This window comes from Engraulis encrasicolus, chromosome 22 (genome assembly GCF_034702125.1).
Source record: "Engraulis encrasicolus isolate BLACKSEA-1 chromosome 22, IST_EnEncr_1.0, whole genome shotgun sequence".
NCBI lineage: Eukaryota > Metazoa > Chordata > Actinopteri > Clupeiformes > Engraulidae > Engraulis > Engraulis encrasicolus.
The window spans coordinates 25,154,700-25,168,340 of record NC_085878.1 but is presented as its reverse complement, the minus strand read 5'-3'; the positions used below and the strand labels follow the sequence as shown (position 1 = coordinate 25,168,340).

General features: G+C 46.6%; 1 protein-coding gene across 1 annotated transcript in view; it reads left to right on the top strand.

The window, feature by feature from the left end:
• The window catches only part of pcsk6 (proprotein convertase subtilisin/kexin type 6), a 63,685-nt gene that overhangs the window by 48,214 nt on the left and 1,830 nt on the right, over nt 1–13,641 (top strand). The window contains exons 14-20 of the mRNA XM_063188798.1: nt 128–313; nt 997–1,099; nt 5,926–6,122; nt 6,682–6,769; nt 7,845–7,948; nt 9,466–9,595; nt 12,111–12,223. Of these exons, the coding sequence (XP_063044868.1) occupies nt 128–313; nt 997–1,099; nt 5,926–6,122; nt 6,682–6,769; nt 7,845–7,948; nt 9,466–9,595; nt 12,111–12,223 (921 nt within the window). The remainder of the gene's footprint in view (nt 1–127; nt 314–996; nt 1,100–5,925; nt 6,123–6,681; nt 6,770–7,844; nt 7,949–9,465; nt 9,596–12,110; nt 12,224–13,641) is intronic.

Here is a 13,641-nt window from a genome sequence, read left to right as displayed (position 1 = left end):
AGTCCATTTGGACTTAGATGAACTCTGTAAGTGTTGAATTAACACCACAACATTTACTGTGTAAGACAATACACCCTATGCTGAGGCAGGCCTGCCATTCAATGTCCTATCGCCTTATTGCCCGCAGGTAAACTAAAAGAGTGGACCCTCGTCCTCTACGGCACGGCTGACAATCCCTACCAGTACAACGGCTCCCACCACTCGCGCTCTCGCATGCTGGAGATCCCGAGCTCTGACAAAGACCTGAAAAGCCCCGAACCCTCCACAGCAGTCCCACAGCAGGGGGAGGAGGAAGAGGAGGAGGAGTACAATGGTACGATTTGTCTCGGTTCACCTTTGTCTGGCTGTCTAGCTGTCTGGCTGTCTGAATGTGCCTGTCCTCGTTTGTGATGCTGTAGTCGATGCAGCTGCTCTGTTGGTCTTGAGAGCATCATCTATCTACCCCAGGGGTTCCCAACCTTTTCCAGCTTGGGGCCCACTTGAAAGTCTCACAAATGCTCACGAATACAACTAAATAGTATGTGAAATGCTCAGGCTATCCATCCGCTTTGAAAGTCACACCAAGCAGTACATGCAATTCAGGAAAGAACATTTTACGTATATTTTCATGCCCACACCAATATTATTTAAATTTTTAGAAAATGATTTTACGGCCCACAGGTTTGAGATCTAACCTAAGGCCTGGGACATGCTGGCTGCAGGATGTGCGTATGTGGGCACATTTCATGCACGAACGCATGGCCATACTTATTTTAGTATGTCGATTTTGCGTGCAGGAGAACACCTGACACAAGGTACGCAGACCCGTGCGTACGGTGCAATATTGACAAAAGCACAAGGAACTCAGTCAAATAATGTTGGGAACAATGCTTCCCCCTAGAGAATACCTTCAGCATTGTAAAAAGTGCTCTGGTTGTCCTGAAGCAAGTATGTGCATTCAGTCGGTTGCATGCGCGTTGCATGGCCTATAAGTCTGTTCCCTTCTCCTTGTTTCAGGGCCATGCCATAATGAGTGTGGAGACCAGGGTTGTGACGGGCCAGATGCGGATCACTGCCTCAACTGCATCCACTTCAGCCTGGGCAGCCTGAAGGCAGGAAGGTAAGGGGGCAACGGGGCTCAGTGGGCTAGTGCACCGTACCATTACAACGGAGACACGGGTTCCATTCCAACCCGAGGTCGTTTTCAGGATTTTCGTACCATATTTTTTTTGAAAAATGCACAATATGACTTTTCCAATGATCATAGTCACTCATGTGTATATGATACCATCTAGCCCCCTACCTTGAGTAATGGAAATTCTGCAGGAAACACTGGAATCACTATTTATTCTGCAGGAATGCAAGTACCCTAAAGCAGAGAAGAGATTCTTTATTAGGCCTGTAAGAAGGTAAGAGTTGTTGGACAGAGTAGATCTTTTTAATTCCAAAAGAAGGTAAGGGATTTGTTTTTCTGTTTGCACTTCATTTGTTACCCTGGCAGCAATCCCTCTGTTCCACCCCTGTTGAAATCCCTCACATTCCTGCAGAGTGACTTTGGTGATTGTGATAAGGATGACATTTGTCTGGAGTAAACACAGGCTATTCTCTTAGCTCCTTCAACCCCCAAAATAAGACTTGTGCTGTGCTCCTTTTTGATGTTTTACAAGAGGTGGTCTGCATTAGCACTCTCCACATGTGGTTTTGTAGATTCTATTTCAAAGAAACTAGGCAGCACTTTGAAGGGATTGAAAAGTCGCCCAGTTTCTTTAAAGTAAATCTGTCTTTCTTTCTTGCAGCCTTTTGTGGCGTACAGTGTGCACATTGCCTCTTGTAAAATACCTTCTACACTTGTCCAGCACCTGTGTTTGTTGGCAAGCATGATCCTCTCTCCTCTTTAATACATCTTTCTGTTGTTGCTCCCCCAATGCTGTGCAGTGGGGCAATGGTAAAACCTGTGTGAAATGGCTGAGTGAAATGTCTGATTAGAGTGCAGGGCTGAAAAATAAGATTTAACCCATTCAAGTCTAAGGCATCTATACCTGCTGAATACCTATAGGCTCTTTTTTTGGGAAAAGGTGGGAAAAACCTAAATATCTCAGCCTCAGAAGCACATAAAAACATGAAAAAAGTTGCATTTAAAAGCTAGGACCATCATCTTGCATTAGAATACTGTCTATCAACGGGGGCGCTACAGCCCACCAGGGGTTGTTGAGGAGCCTAAAGGGGGATTCATACTTGTCGTGACTGGCGCTACCCTCCTTCATACTTCACTCGCGACCTCACTCGCGACCTCACTCGCGCCGTCACGTGACCCAAAATGACGTCACACGCCGTGGCGCGAGCTGCCATGTCGCGACGTCGTGCACCCCACATTTTTTGTAACTTGTCGTGCGCCACCAGCGACCACGCAGGTAGGCAGACAAAGCAGGAGTTGCGAAGAGAGGCTACAACTACTGTAGGCTACTACAGAATGGATCCTGTATCATTTTGAGGATAATAAAATGTCATAGAGAGTTATTTTATCTTCTCTCTTAAATGTTGTTCAGTGAAACAATTGTTTACTTTGCTCAGAAGCACGTTGTGTTCGGCGATCTATTTATAAATTCTGCCGCCAGAACAATGCTCTCACATGGTCTTGGAATGATCTGGCAATGTAGGCTACAACAAAAAATATATGTTTCAATGTGGTAAGTCACAAGTCAGACGTTCAGTAGCCCTACAGCAGCCGTGTTTGGCTTTCTATTTTATACATCCGTAGAACTCACGCTGCGAGTTGCGAAAAATACTGCCGTTTCTCTCATGAACAGCAGAGGGCACTTCCGACAATGCGAGCGAAAGCGCTTTTGAAGTATGAATAGTCTGTCGCAAGTGATGACGTCATTAATGGTTCTCGCGCCACTCGCGACAAAGTGCGCACGTGAAGTATGCAGAGCCCTTAAGGGGGATTCATACAGTACTTGGCGTGACTGGTGTAAGTCTCCTTCATACTTCACTCGCGACCTCACTCGCGACCTCACTCGCGCCATCACGTGACCCAAAATGACGTCACACGCCGTGGCGCGAGCAGCCGTGTCGCGACGTCGTGCACCCCACATTTTTTGTAACATGTCGTGCGCCACCAGCGACCACGCAGGTAGGCAGACAAAGCAGGAGTTGCGAAGAGAGGCTACAACTACTGTAGGCTACTACAGAATGGATCCCGTATCATTTTGAGGATAATAAAATGTCCTAGAGAGTTATTTTATCTTCTCTCTTAAATGTTGTTCAGTGAAACAATTGTTTACTTTGTTCAGAAGCACGTTGTGTTCGGCGATCTATTTATACATTCTACCGCCAGAACAATGCTCTCACATGGTCTTGGAATGATCTGGCAATGTAGGCTACAACAAAAAAAATATATGTTTCAATGTGGTAAGTCACAAGTCAGACGTTCAGTAGCCCTACAGCAGCCGTGTTTGGCTTTCTATTTTATACATCCGTAGAACTCACGCTGCGAGTTGCGAAAAATACTGCCGTTTCTCTCATGAACAGCAGAGGGCACTTCCGACAATGCGAGCGAAAGCGCTTTTGAAGTATGAATAGTCTGTCGCAAGTGATGACGTCATTAATGGTTCTCGCGCCACACGCGCCAAAGTGCGCACGTGAAGTATGCAGAGCCCTTTAAAGCGCACGACATGTTACAAAAAATGTGGGGTGCACGACGTCTCGACACGGCAGCTCGCGCCACGGCGTGTGACGTCATTTTGGGTCACGTGATGGCGCGAGTGAGGTCGCGAGTGAGGTCGCGAGTGAGGTCGCGAGTGAAGTATGAAGGAGACTTACACCAGTCACGCCAAGTATGAATCCCCCTTAAGGGCGCTACCCTCCTTCATACTTCACTCGCGACCTCACTCGCGACCTCACTCGCGACCTCACTCGCGCCGTCACGTGACCCAAAATGACGTCACACGCCGTGGCGCGAGCTGCCGTGGCGCGACGTCGTGCACCCCAGATTTTTTGTAACTTGTCGTGCGCCACCAGCGACCATACAGGTAGGCAGACAAAGCAGGAGTTGCAAAGAGAGGCTACAACTACTGTAGGCTACTACAGAATGTATCCTGCATCATTTTGAGGATAATAAAATGTCCAAGAGAGTTATTTTATCTTCTCTCTTAAATGTTGTTCAGTGAAACAATTGTTTACTTTGTTCAGAAGCACGTTGTGTTCGGCGATCTATTTATACATTCTGCCGCCAGAACAATGCTCTCACATGGTCTTGGAATGATCTGGCAATGTAGGCTAACAAAAAATATGTTTCAATGTGGTAAGTCACAAGTCAGACATTCAGTAGCCCTACAGCAGCCGTGTTTGGCTTTCTATTTTATGCATCCGTAGAACTCACGCTGCGAGTTGCGAAAGATACTGCCGTTTCTCTCATGAACAGCAGAGGACACTTCCGACAATGCGAGCGAAAGCGCTTTTGAAGTATGAATAGTCTGTCGCAAGTGATGACGTCATTAATGGTTCTCGCGCCACTCGCGCCAAAGTGCGCACGTGAAGTATGCAGAGCCCTTTAGGGGGACATTGAGAAGTATACAGCTGAGAGGGGGCAGAGCTTAGTTCCCATTGTGGGGCATTAAGGGCTCTGCATACTTCACGTGCGCACTTTGTCGCGAGTGGCGCGAGAACCATTAATGACGTCATCACTTGCGACAGACTATTCATACTTCAAAAGCGCCTTGCTCGCATTGTCGGAAGTGCCCTCTGCCGTTCATGAGAGAAACGGCAGTATTTTTCGCAACTCGCAGCGTGAGTTCTACTGATGTATAAAATAGAAAGCCAAACACGGCTGCTGTAGGGCTACTGAACGTCTGACTTGTGACTTACCACATTGAAACATATATTTTTTGTTGTAGCCTACATTGCCAGATCATTCCAAGACCATGTGAGAGCATTGTTCTGGCGGCAGAATTTATAAATAGATCGCCGAACACAACGTGCTTCTGAACAAAGTAAACAATTGTTTCACTGAACAACATTTAAGAGAGAAGATAAAATAACTCTCTATGACATTTTATTATCCTCAAAATGATGCAGGATCCATTCTGTAGTAGCCTACAGTAGTTGTAGCCTCTCTTCGCAACTCCTGCTTTGTCTGCCTACCTGCATGGTCGCTGGTGGCGCACGACAAGTTAGAAAAATCCTCGTGTGCACGACGTTGCGACACGCGCCGAATTTTGAGCTTACGACGGGGGGCGTATCGAAATTTTAGGTCACGTGACGGCGCGCGCCATCGTCGTGAGTGAAGTATGAAGGAGACTAGCGCCACTCACGACAAGTATGAATCCCCCTTTAGTCTATGGCAGACTTATGATGAGGTCAAGGTTACATTTGTTCAAAAATGTGTTCATTCAGGTCTAACATACCCACATTTTTATTTTTTAAAAAAAACCTAAAATCTCAAGAGCCTGAATGCAGTGCAGCTCCATGCAGCTCCATGCAGCTCCAGGTGCCTCGGTTAATGCCATGTATACGTAGCATCAGGCTTAAATGGGTTAATAGATATTGATGGGAGACCTGGTGTGGGTTTGTTGGGAGTGTTATGCCTTTATTTGGATAGGATATGGTAGAATGGGCCTGGAAATGAGTGTGAAAGTAGGATGAGGAAGGATATGACGAAGGCTGCACTCGAACCTTGATATCTGGGTTGTTGCCTTAGACCATGGGAGTATTCCAAGAACTTGGCTCAGTAGTAAACCGAGTTCTGTTAACCTCATGGTCCTAAATCATCTAGGCTAGTAGAAGAGCCATTTCTCAATTAAATAACACTTCTGGACTATCTCTTAGCAGGTTTACCACTTACTTTTGATTAACCTAACCAGGTGCATCACTTAACCAGATTCTCGGAATACCCCTCAGCACCCAGACTGCTTGAAGACAATGTACATGTTTTTGTCTGTCCCACAGGACGTGTGTGAGCCACTGTCCCCTAGGCTACTACGAGGACAGCAAGGTGCGGAGGTGCCAGCGCTGCCGATGGGGGTGTGAGACATGTACGGGTCACCGGCCTAACGACTGCACTACCTGCCAGCGAGGCCTCTTCCTCCACGCCGCCCACAACACCTGCGACAAGACCTGCGTCAACGGTTACTACACTGATGAGAGTGAGTACCCGATCAAGCTGTGGCAAGGGGGCTACAGATGTAGTGGCAGTAAAGTTTTCAGATACTTGTTGTTTTGTCGCTGTAATTTTTCTGTTTGTCGATTTTATACTGTTTACTCGCAGATGTGTTTACATGCATGGTGTGTTTTTAAGCAGCAGGGAACCAAATAATTGTGAGCGCCAAAAGTTTTCATTTTTCCCCCATCTGTAACAGTGCTAAGAAGACATAATCTGCCGTCCTCCGACACATCTGGCGACTTCTTTCCTTTTTATTTTAAATGTCAGAATTTTTGCATATAAATGTCGTTAACTGACAAGAACTAGGAAGAAGTCCCAGTCTCCCTGTGTGTTTCAGACAGATGCTTGGCCAAAGAGGTAGCTAGGGTGCACAGTAAATCTATTCGTTCCCGGCTCATTATTCTCTGACTGTGGCTGGAATCCATATGTAAGCGAAAATGTAAACAAAAAAATCTTCTTACCGACATCTTCCATCTTAAAATCCCATCGTCTCTCTTTTTCCTCTTTTTCTCTTCTCTTTCCCCACTGTGTTTTTGATGTAGGCCAGAGGCAGTGTCTGAAATGCCATGAGAACTGTATGACGTGCCTGCACGACGCAGATAGGTGCACTGCCTGCAGCGGCGGTTTCAGGTAAACAGAACAGCTGATCGTTAGCGCGCCATGCTGATCCGGGCGAAGCAGCGGGCATATTAAGTGTGCTGGGGGGGGGAGGTACATGGGGATAATGTGACAGACAGGGCAGCTGACAGCTTTCACTGGGCCCAGGACAAAGTCATGTGAAAGGGCCCCCTACCAAATGTAATTTAATGCTCACCCAATTTTGGCCCCCCTATCTGCCTGGGCCCTAATCAACTGACCCCTTTGTCCCCTCCTGTCGGCTTCCCTGGTGACAGACTGTCAGAGCTGGCGGCAACGCCACATTGTTTCTTCACAGCTATTGCTGTAGCTGCTGCTTTATCTGCCATTGAACAGACATATTGTACTGTAAGGATTTTTTACACAAAGACTGATAAACTTCTTTTAGACACAAGGAAAAACATCCCGTACGGACAAAAAAATGCTGAATTTTAAATGCAGAAAAGTGTAAATACATAAATGAATATGAGGATATGAGGTATAGGGCCTACAGCGTTCACTTCAATACAAAATGTATAATTAAAAATAATACAATTAATTCTTTAAAACCCCTTCAAGGATGTTAAGTATTAGACATATAGGCCCCAGCCCTTGTGCAGGGATATTACAAAGAAATGATTCCTGTATATCCTGTTTAGAGTAACTATGAAACTGTAAAACCTTTAGTGTTGTGGGCAGAGTGGGACAGCGCACATCTGCTCCTGATCCTTATGCGTGGTTTGTTTTGTGCGCTCCTCTCTGTCTGTTTGTCTGTCTGTTTGGCAGCATTTCAAAGCCAAAGGGTTGTTTGTAGTTGTGCACTCTCTAGAAAACACACAATAGACCGTTTGAAAGACTTTTGAATGCCACTCAAAACCATTTGGAAGACTTTTGAATGCCCCTCAGAAGGGATGACATGTCAAGTTGACATGAAGTTTAAAGAGTTTGTTATTTTAGGTTTTTTTGTTTTTCATAAGTCACACTGACCATGAGTAGTAGTTGAGCCTTGCCCCCAGTTTATACCCAGCTGAGCTGACGTGTGCCTGTTTGCGTTTGTTTGAGCCGTGCCAATGTTTGCCTTTCTCCGTAGTTTGGCAGGGATGACCTGCGTTCCAGAATGTGCCAACGGAACATTCTTTCACCTGGAGGAAATGAAGTGCAGCCCTTGCCACCCCTCCTGTTTCACCTGCACCGGTTAGTGGCCCACCCGAGTGTCTCACGGCAACCCTGCTTCTTCTTCTTCTTCTCCTTCTTGTCCTTCCTCTTTTTCTTCTTCTTCTCTCTCTTGTCTTCTCCTTCTTCCTGTCTTCTTCCGCTTCTTCTTCCTCCTGTCTTCTTCTTCTTCTTCTTCTTCTTCTTCTTCTTCTTCTCTCTCTTGTCTTCTCCTTCTTCCTGTCTTCTTCCTGTCTTCTTCCTTCACCTTCTTCCTCCCTTCTTCTGCTTCTTCTTCCTCCTGTCTTCTTCTTCTTCTTCTTCTTCTTCTTCTTCTTTCTCCTCCTCCCATCTGTCTTCTGTTGTGCGTTATATAATCGGAGTGGTGTCAGTCAGTCCATGTAAAGATCTGTCTGTGGGCCTGGTTTTCAGGCTAATAGAAAGCGTATGGCGGTTGCTTCAGAACTATGGCAAAGGTCATATGACTGCCTTTAACACCACACCGATCGATACTGACGCTGCTTGCAAATCTAGCGACCTCTGTTTCTTCATAGTAGTTGGATGTCATTATAGATGCTTGGCATAGGCTCCTTATGCTTTCTCCGTGCTTTCTCCCTCTGTTCCACTGGGTATTGCTGTTAGTGAGTGGTGACAAAATCTCCCTGAAATCCTCTGTAGTGCAATAAATTCGATGAAGGATTTTCTCTATCTCTCTCTCTCTCTCTCTCTCTCTCTCTCTCTCGCTCTCTCTCTCTCTCTCTCTCTCTCTCTCTCTCTCTCTCTCTCTCTCGCTCTCTCTCTCTCTCTCTCTCTCATATAACCTAATCTAATTGGAAAGCCCTCCTCAAGAGATTTCAGGAAAAAAAACGTAGCAGGTTGTTATTTGATACAAGGACATTTACATCAATCAGAGCTGATTCAATCAAGTGGGGATATTGGGCAAAAGATTAAAAGCCAATCTATGGCCGGCATGTTGAGGTAGGCCTATGTGCACGTGAGGCTGCAAAGTCTCCAGATAGATTAATGTGAATGTAGATGCTGCTGGTGACACATCTTAATGAATTCATCCATCGCAGCCTTCCTTACCACCTGTAAGGGCCATAGGAAAGGCAGGATAGGAGAGGAGTGAGGGTAAATGGTCATCTATCTATAGTAGCCTTCTCTATCCCCTGTTATGCTCGTGGGAAGGGGAGTGAGGGAGGGGAGGGGGGGGTTAAAGTGGTACATACTATAAGTTAGGGGTGTAACGGTATACAAACATCACGGTTCGGTACGTACCTCAGTTTGGGATCACGGTTCGGTACAAATATAATACATTATGCTGTTACAGGCCTAGTATCCATCTATTGCAGCATTACGTGCCACCTGTAATGGGAGTGTTGAGGGACAGGTGTGGGGGTAAAGTGATATATACCTGTCTATCACGGCCATCTCTACCTTTTCAATTGGCAGTGTGGTGGGATAGGCAAAGGGCAAGGTGGGGGGGGGGGAAGGGAAATACTCAGCAATTGCCAGAGAAGGTCTAGGCAGCCATATTTGTTTGCTGTTTGTCTTCACAGGTCCAGGGAGCGAGGAGTGCATCCGGTGTGCCCCAGACTATCTCCACCAGGGCTGGATCTGCGTTCCGGAATGTAGTCCTGGTTACTACGTGGGAAAACTCGACGGGTTCAAACACAAGATTTGTCGCAAGTGAGTCTCTGAACCCCATAAAAAAGAAACGTGGGATTTTTTTTCTTTACAACTTTTTTTGTTACTTTGTGTTTGTAGTAGAGGTTTCATGAGAAACTAGTTCAGCCAAACATAATCTTTACGGCCAAATTTAACTGGTTCCACAAATAAATCTGCAGTTATAGTCCCAGCTAATGAAAAGAGGCTTGCACTACCATGCTCACGCAACCGCACGGTATTACACAGCACACAATGTCTCAAGTGTATCTACCCTTGTAGGTCAGGTTGAAGTTCTATGGATCTTTGGCTGCCTGTCTGTCTGTAATGTACGTCTGTCTGTCTCTCTCCCTCTTTCTTGGCTCGGTGGGTGACCTGTCTCTGCCCTTTTTCCTGGTCTTTTCAGAAGATGAAAGATTGGAAGTAATGCCGTGCAGCTGAGCCGTCTAGCTTTACTATCAGTATAAAGGGGTGCTGAGGCAAAGTGTCTGATATAGCTGACCTTTTTCAGCATGGAAGAAAATAATATGGCTTCGTTTGCTATACAGAAACACATTCAACTTAAGATACCATTTCAGATGTGTAGCTTTTTCACGATTCTTCTGTGCCCAGAAAAGCTTAGTCAATTATCCATAGCAAATGCCAGAAGGCTCGGAGGTCTATCAAAGCCAGACACGAAGTGGAGATGAATGCTGTTGCCAAGGCTGGAAATATGGTTTTCAGCTCTAGATTGGAAGATGGGGCCTTTAAGTGATCAGACACCCCTGAGCAGCCATCCTTTCACTTACCGAGGTATTGATGTCAAATGCCATCGTGGGGCCTTGTTCACTCAATGCGACGGGAACATTTTCTTAAAACCCAATTTTCTTCATATTTCATAAAGACTGCCCTGGTCACAGTACATTTGATTCCTTATTTTGGGGTGTTTCTCTTTATGACTCCTGTTGATGATTGTCAATAAGCCAGAGCTCTTGGACAACGAGAGAGAACACACAACTGATGAGAGTGTAGAGCGCAGAATATATTGTGCCCATCACATCACACTACGTTAGCGCAGGGTAATAGCTGAGAATAAGGAACTCCACCTCAATACAGGAGAACGCTGTTGGCACATGCGTTTATTCTCTCTCCCTTTTTTCCCCAAACCCTTGGTTTATGAGAGCCGTCAAAAGCAAATAGAGGCTTTTAAGGAAGGTCACGCTGTGTGATTGCGCACTAGCGCTGGTGCCCCTCCTCAGGAAATGAATGTGGTTCACTTTCTTTTCTTTTTTTTCGTCCGCTCTGTCCCGGGTCATTTGGCGGCGGCCGTACACAATAATAATACAAGAGGACAGCAATGAAATATCTGTAGGAGCAATAACCCAGGCATCTGCTTGCTAGCGAACGTCAACAAATAGTTTGTGCACCGGCATACCTTATGATGATGATAGTAATGATAAACAGATAGGCTCTGCATGACAATATGCAGTGGATTCTTCCAATGAATACAGCGGGAGGGAAATGCACCTGTGCTACGATTTTGAGATATCAGCATCACAGAAGCCTGTCTTGTGTCGTATAATCTGCCGTGCACACAGTGGAAGAGTGCGCTTTTCTTTAGAGACTTTTGCTCCGTTTCCTATGGTGGGCTGAAACTACACACCTCCTACTCAGACCATCTAGTTTAAAATATAAAGTCAACTACATATGAAATATGTCCTGATCTATTTTTTTTTATCTGACTTGAGTACAGCTTGAGATATAAATTATATTAAAATATATATATCAGAAGATGCTTAACAGGTAGCTGAGTAATCTGAGCTATCACACACATCAAATTACCTGTCTCTTTGGCATCTCAGAAAGAGATGAATTTTAACTGCAGTGGTGCAGTGGGAAAACCTTCGATTCACATTGCATCTTATTTTTCTCCCTGGTGTTTGGCATGCTGGAGTGATGGAGTGATATATCTCTCCTCCGTGCTGCTGAGATGTGTCACCCTTGCTGGATGACCTAGAGCTTCATCGTCTCCTCCCTCCTCAAACGGCTGCTCCTGATAAATATTAATGTCATGATGCTCCAACATTTGTTTCTGTCGTTTTTGTCACAAAACAGAGAGAGGTGCGGAGGGTGAGAGAAAACGAGAGAGAGAGAGAGCGAGAGAGAGAGAGAGAGAGAGAGAGAGACAGAGACAGAGAGATGGAGAGAGAGTTGTTTCTCTTCTTCTTCTTTCTTCTTCTTCTTTTTCTTCTTCTTCCTCTTCCTCCTTTTCTCCTCTCCTCTCCTCTCCTCTCTTCTCTTCTCTTCTCTTCTCTTCTCTTCTCTTCTCTTCTCTTCTCTTCTCTTCTCTTCTCTTCTCTTCTCTTCTCTTCTCTTCTCTTCTCTTCTCTTCTCTCCTCACCACCTGTCCCTTGTGGGCCCATCTTGTGTGTGTCACATCAACAGTGTTGTGTTTTTGTTTTTATCTCATCTCTCTTCCTCTGCAATGCCTCCACTCATCCGTGATGTGGCTGCTGCTGCTGCTGCTGCTGCTACTGTACTCTACCTGTGGCTGCCGCAGGTGTGGGGAGAACTGTGTGAGCTGCGAGGGCCCGGGGCTGACGTGCACCAAGTGCAAAGACGGCTACAACCTCATCGGCAGGACCTGCCTCATCAACGCCACCTGCAACAACGGTAAGTGACGGCTTAGGAGAACATGTGTTGTCTGTGTGTGTGTGTGTGTGTGTGTGTGTGTGTGTGTGTGTGTGTGTGTGTGTGTGTGTGTGTGTGTGTGTGTGTGTGTGTGTGTGTGTGTGTGTGCGTGTGTGCGTGTGTGCGCGCATTTGAGTGAAGAGAAGTTATGAGTTGGTGTGTGTGTGTATGTGCATTTGAGTGAAGAGAAGTTATGAGTTGGTGTGTGTGTGTGTGTGTGTGTGTGTGTGTGAGAGAGAGAGAGAGAGAGAGAGAGAGAGAGAGAGAGAGAGAGAGAGAGAGAGAGAGAGAGAGAATTGGAGAGGGAGAAAAGTATGCGTGTGTGTGTGTTTGTGTGTGTGTGTGTGTGCGTGCGTGCGTGTGTGCGTGCTTGTACGTGTGTGCACGTGTATGTACAGTATGTTGGTGGGTAAAGTAGCTTGTGGAAGTCGTCAGAGCATGAGCAGTGAGCAGCACAACGCAACACAGCACAGCACAGCACAGCGCACTAGTCAGCAGCTGGGGAATTAAGAGCCTTTGAACGCGGGCGGCGGCAGCGGCGCACTGCTGCTGAGCAGATTGCAGTCGGGCGGGCGGCCGTAACAACGTCGCGAGCAGTGATTCACGTCACACTTAATCTTCCTCAAACCCCCCCTGCAAAAGGAAACTGTCGCAGCCCTGGGGAGTGTTAATTGGCGGCAGGGGGAGACGGGTTTTGGAGCCTCCGAAGGTGTCTGACAGGGGTGATGAAGTGACACTGGTGTGGATGCAGAAGCAAGCAAGTAGCAGTAAGCAGGCAGCCATCAGGCAGCTAGGAGGGTGTGTGTGTGTGTGTGTGTGTGTGTGTGTGTGTGTGTGTGTGTGTGTGTGTGTGTGTGTGTGTGTGTGTGTGTGTGTGTGTGTGTGTGTGTGTGTGTGAGAGAGAGAGAGAGAGAAAGAGAGGGAGCGAGAGAGAGAGAGAGTGTGTGTGTGTGTGTGGGTGTTAGTACTAAATCCGCTATTCTTCTTATTTTCTCCCTTTGTCACCCACGGTGAGTTGAGTCTGAGCTCTGGTTAATCACCAAGTGTCACATTACTAAGTGCATGTCACACCCGGAACAAAGGCAGACGAAAAAAGACACAGGCTCAGCTCTTTTTCCTGCATTTGTCCCCTCTGTGTGAAGCCGCTGACGTTCAGAGCCATCTTAGCCCCCTCTCCGAGGCGAGGAAAGGAGAGGAGTGTTAAGGAGAGTGGAGAGGAGGGGAGGGGAGGGAAGAGGAGAGGAGAGGAGTGGAGAGTTGCACGCACAGTTGAGCTCTCTTCTCCTGTCTCATCGGGACTTAAGATTTCCAGGGGCTGTGCTTGTCACCTGGCCTGCTCAAGGGTGGGAGAGGGAGAGAGTAGGGGAGGGGAGGACGGAGAGGGAGGTAGAGAGAGAGCA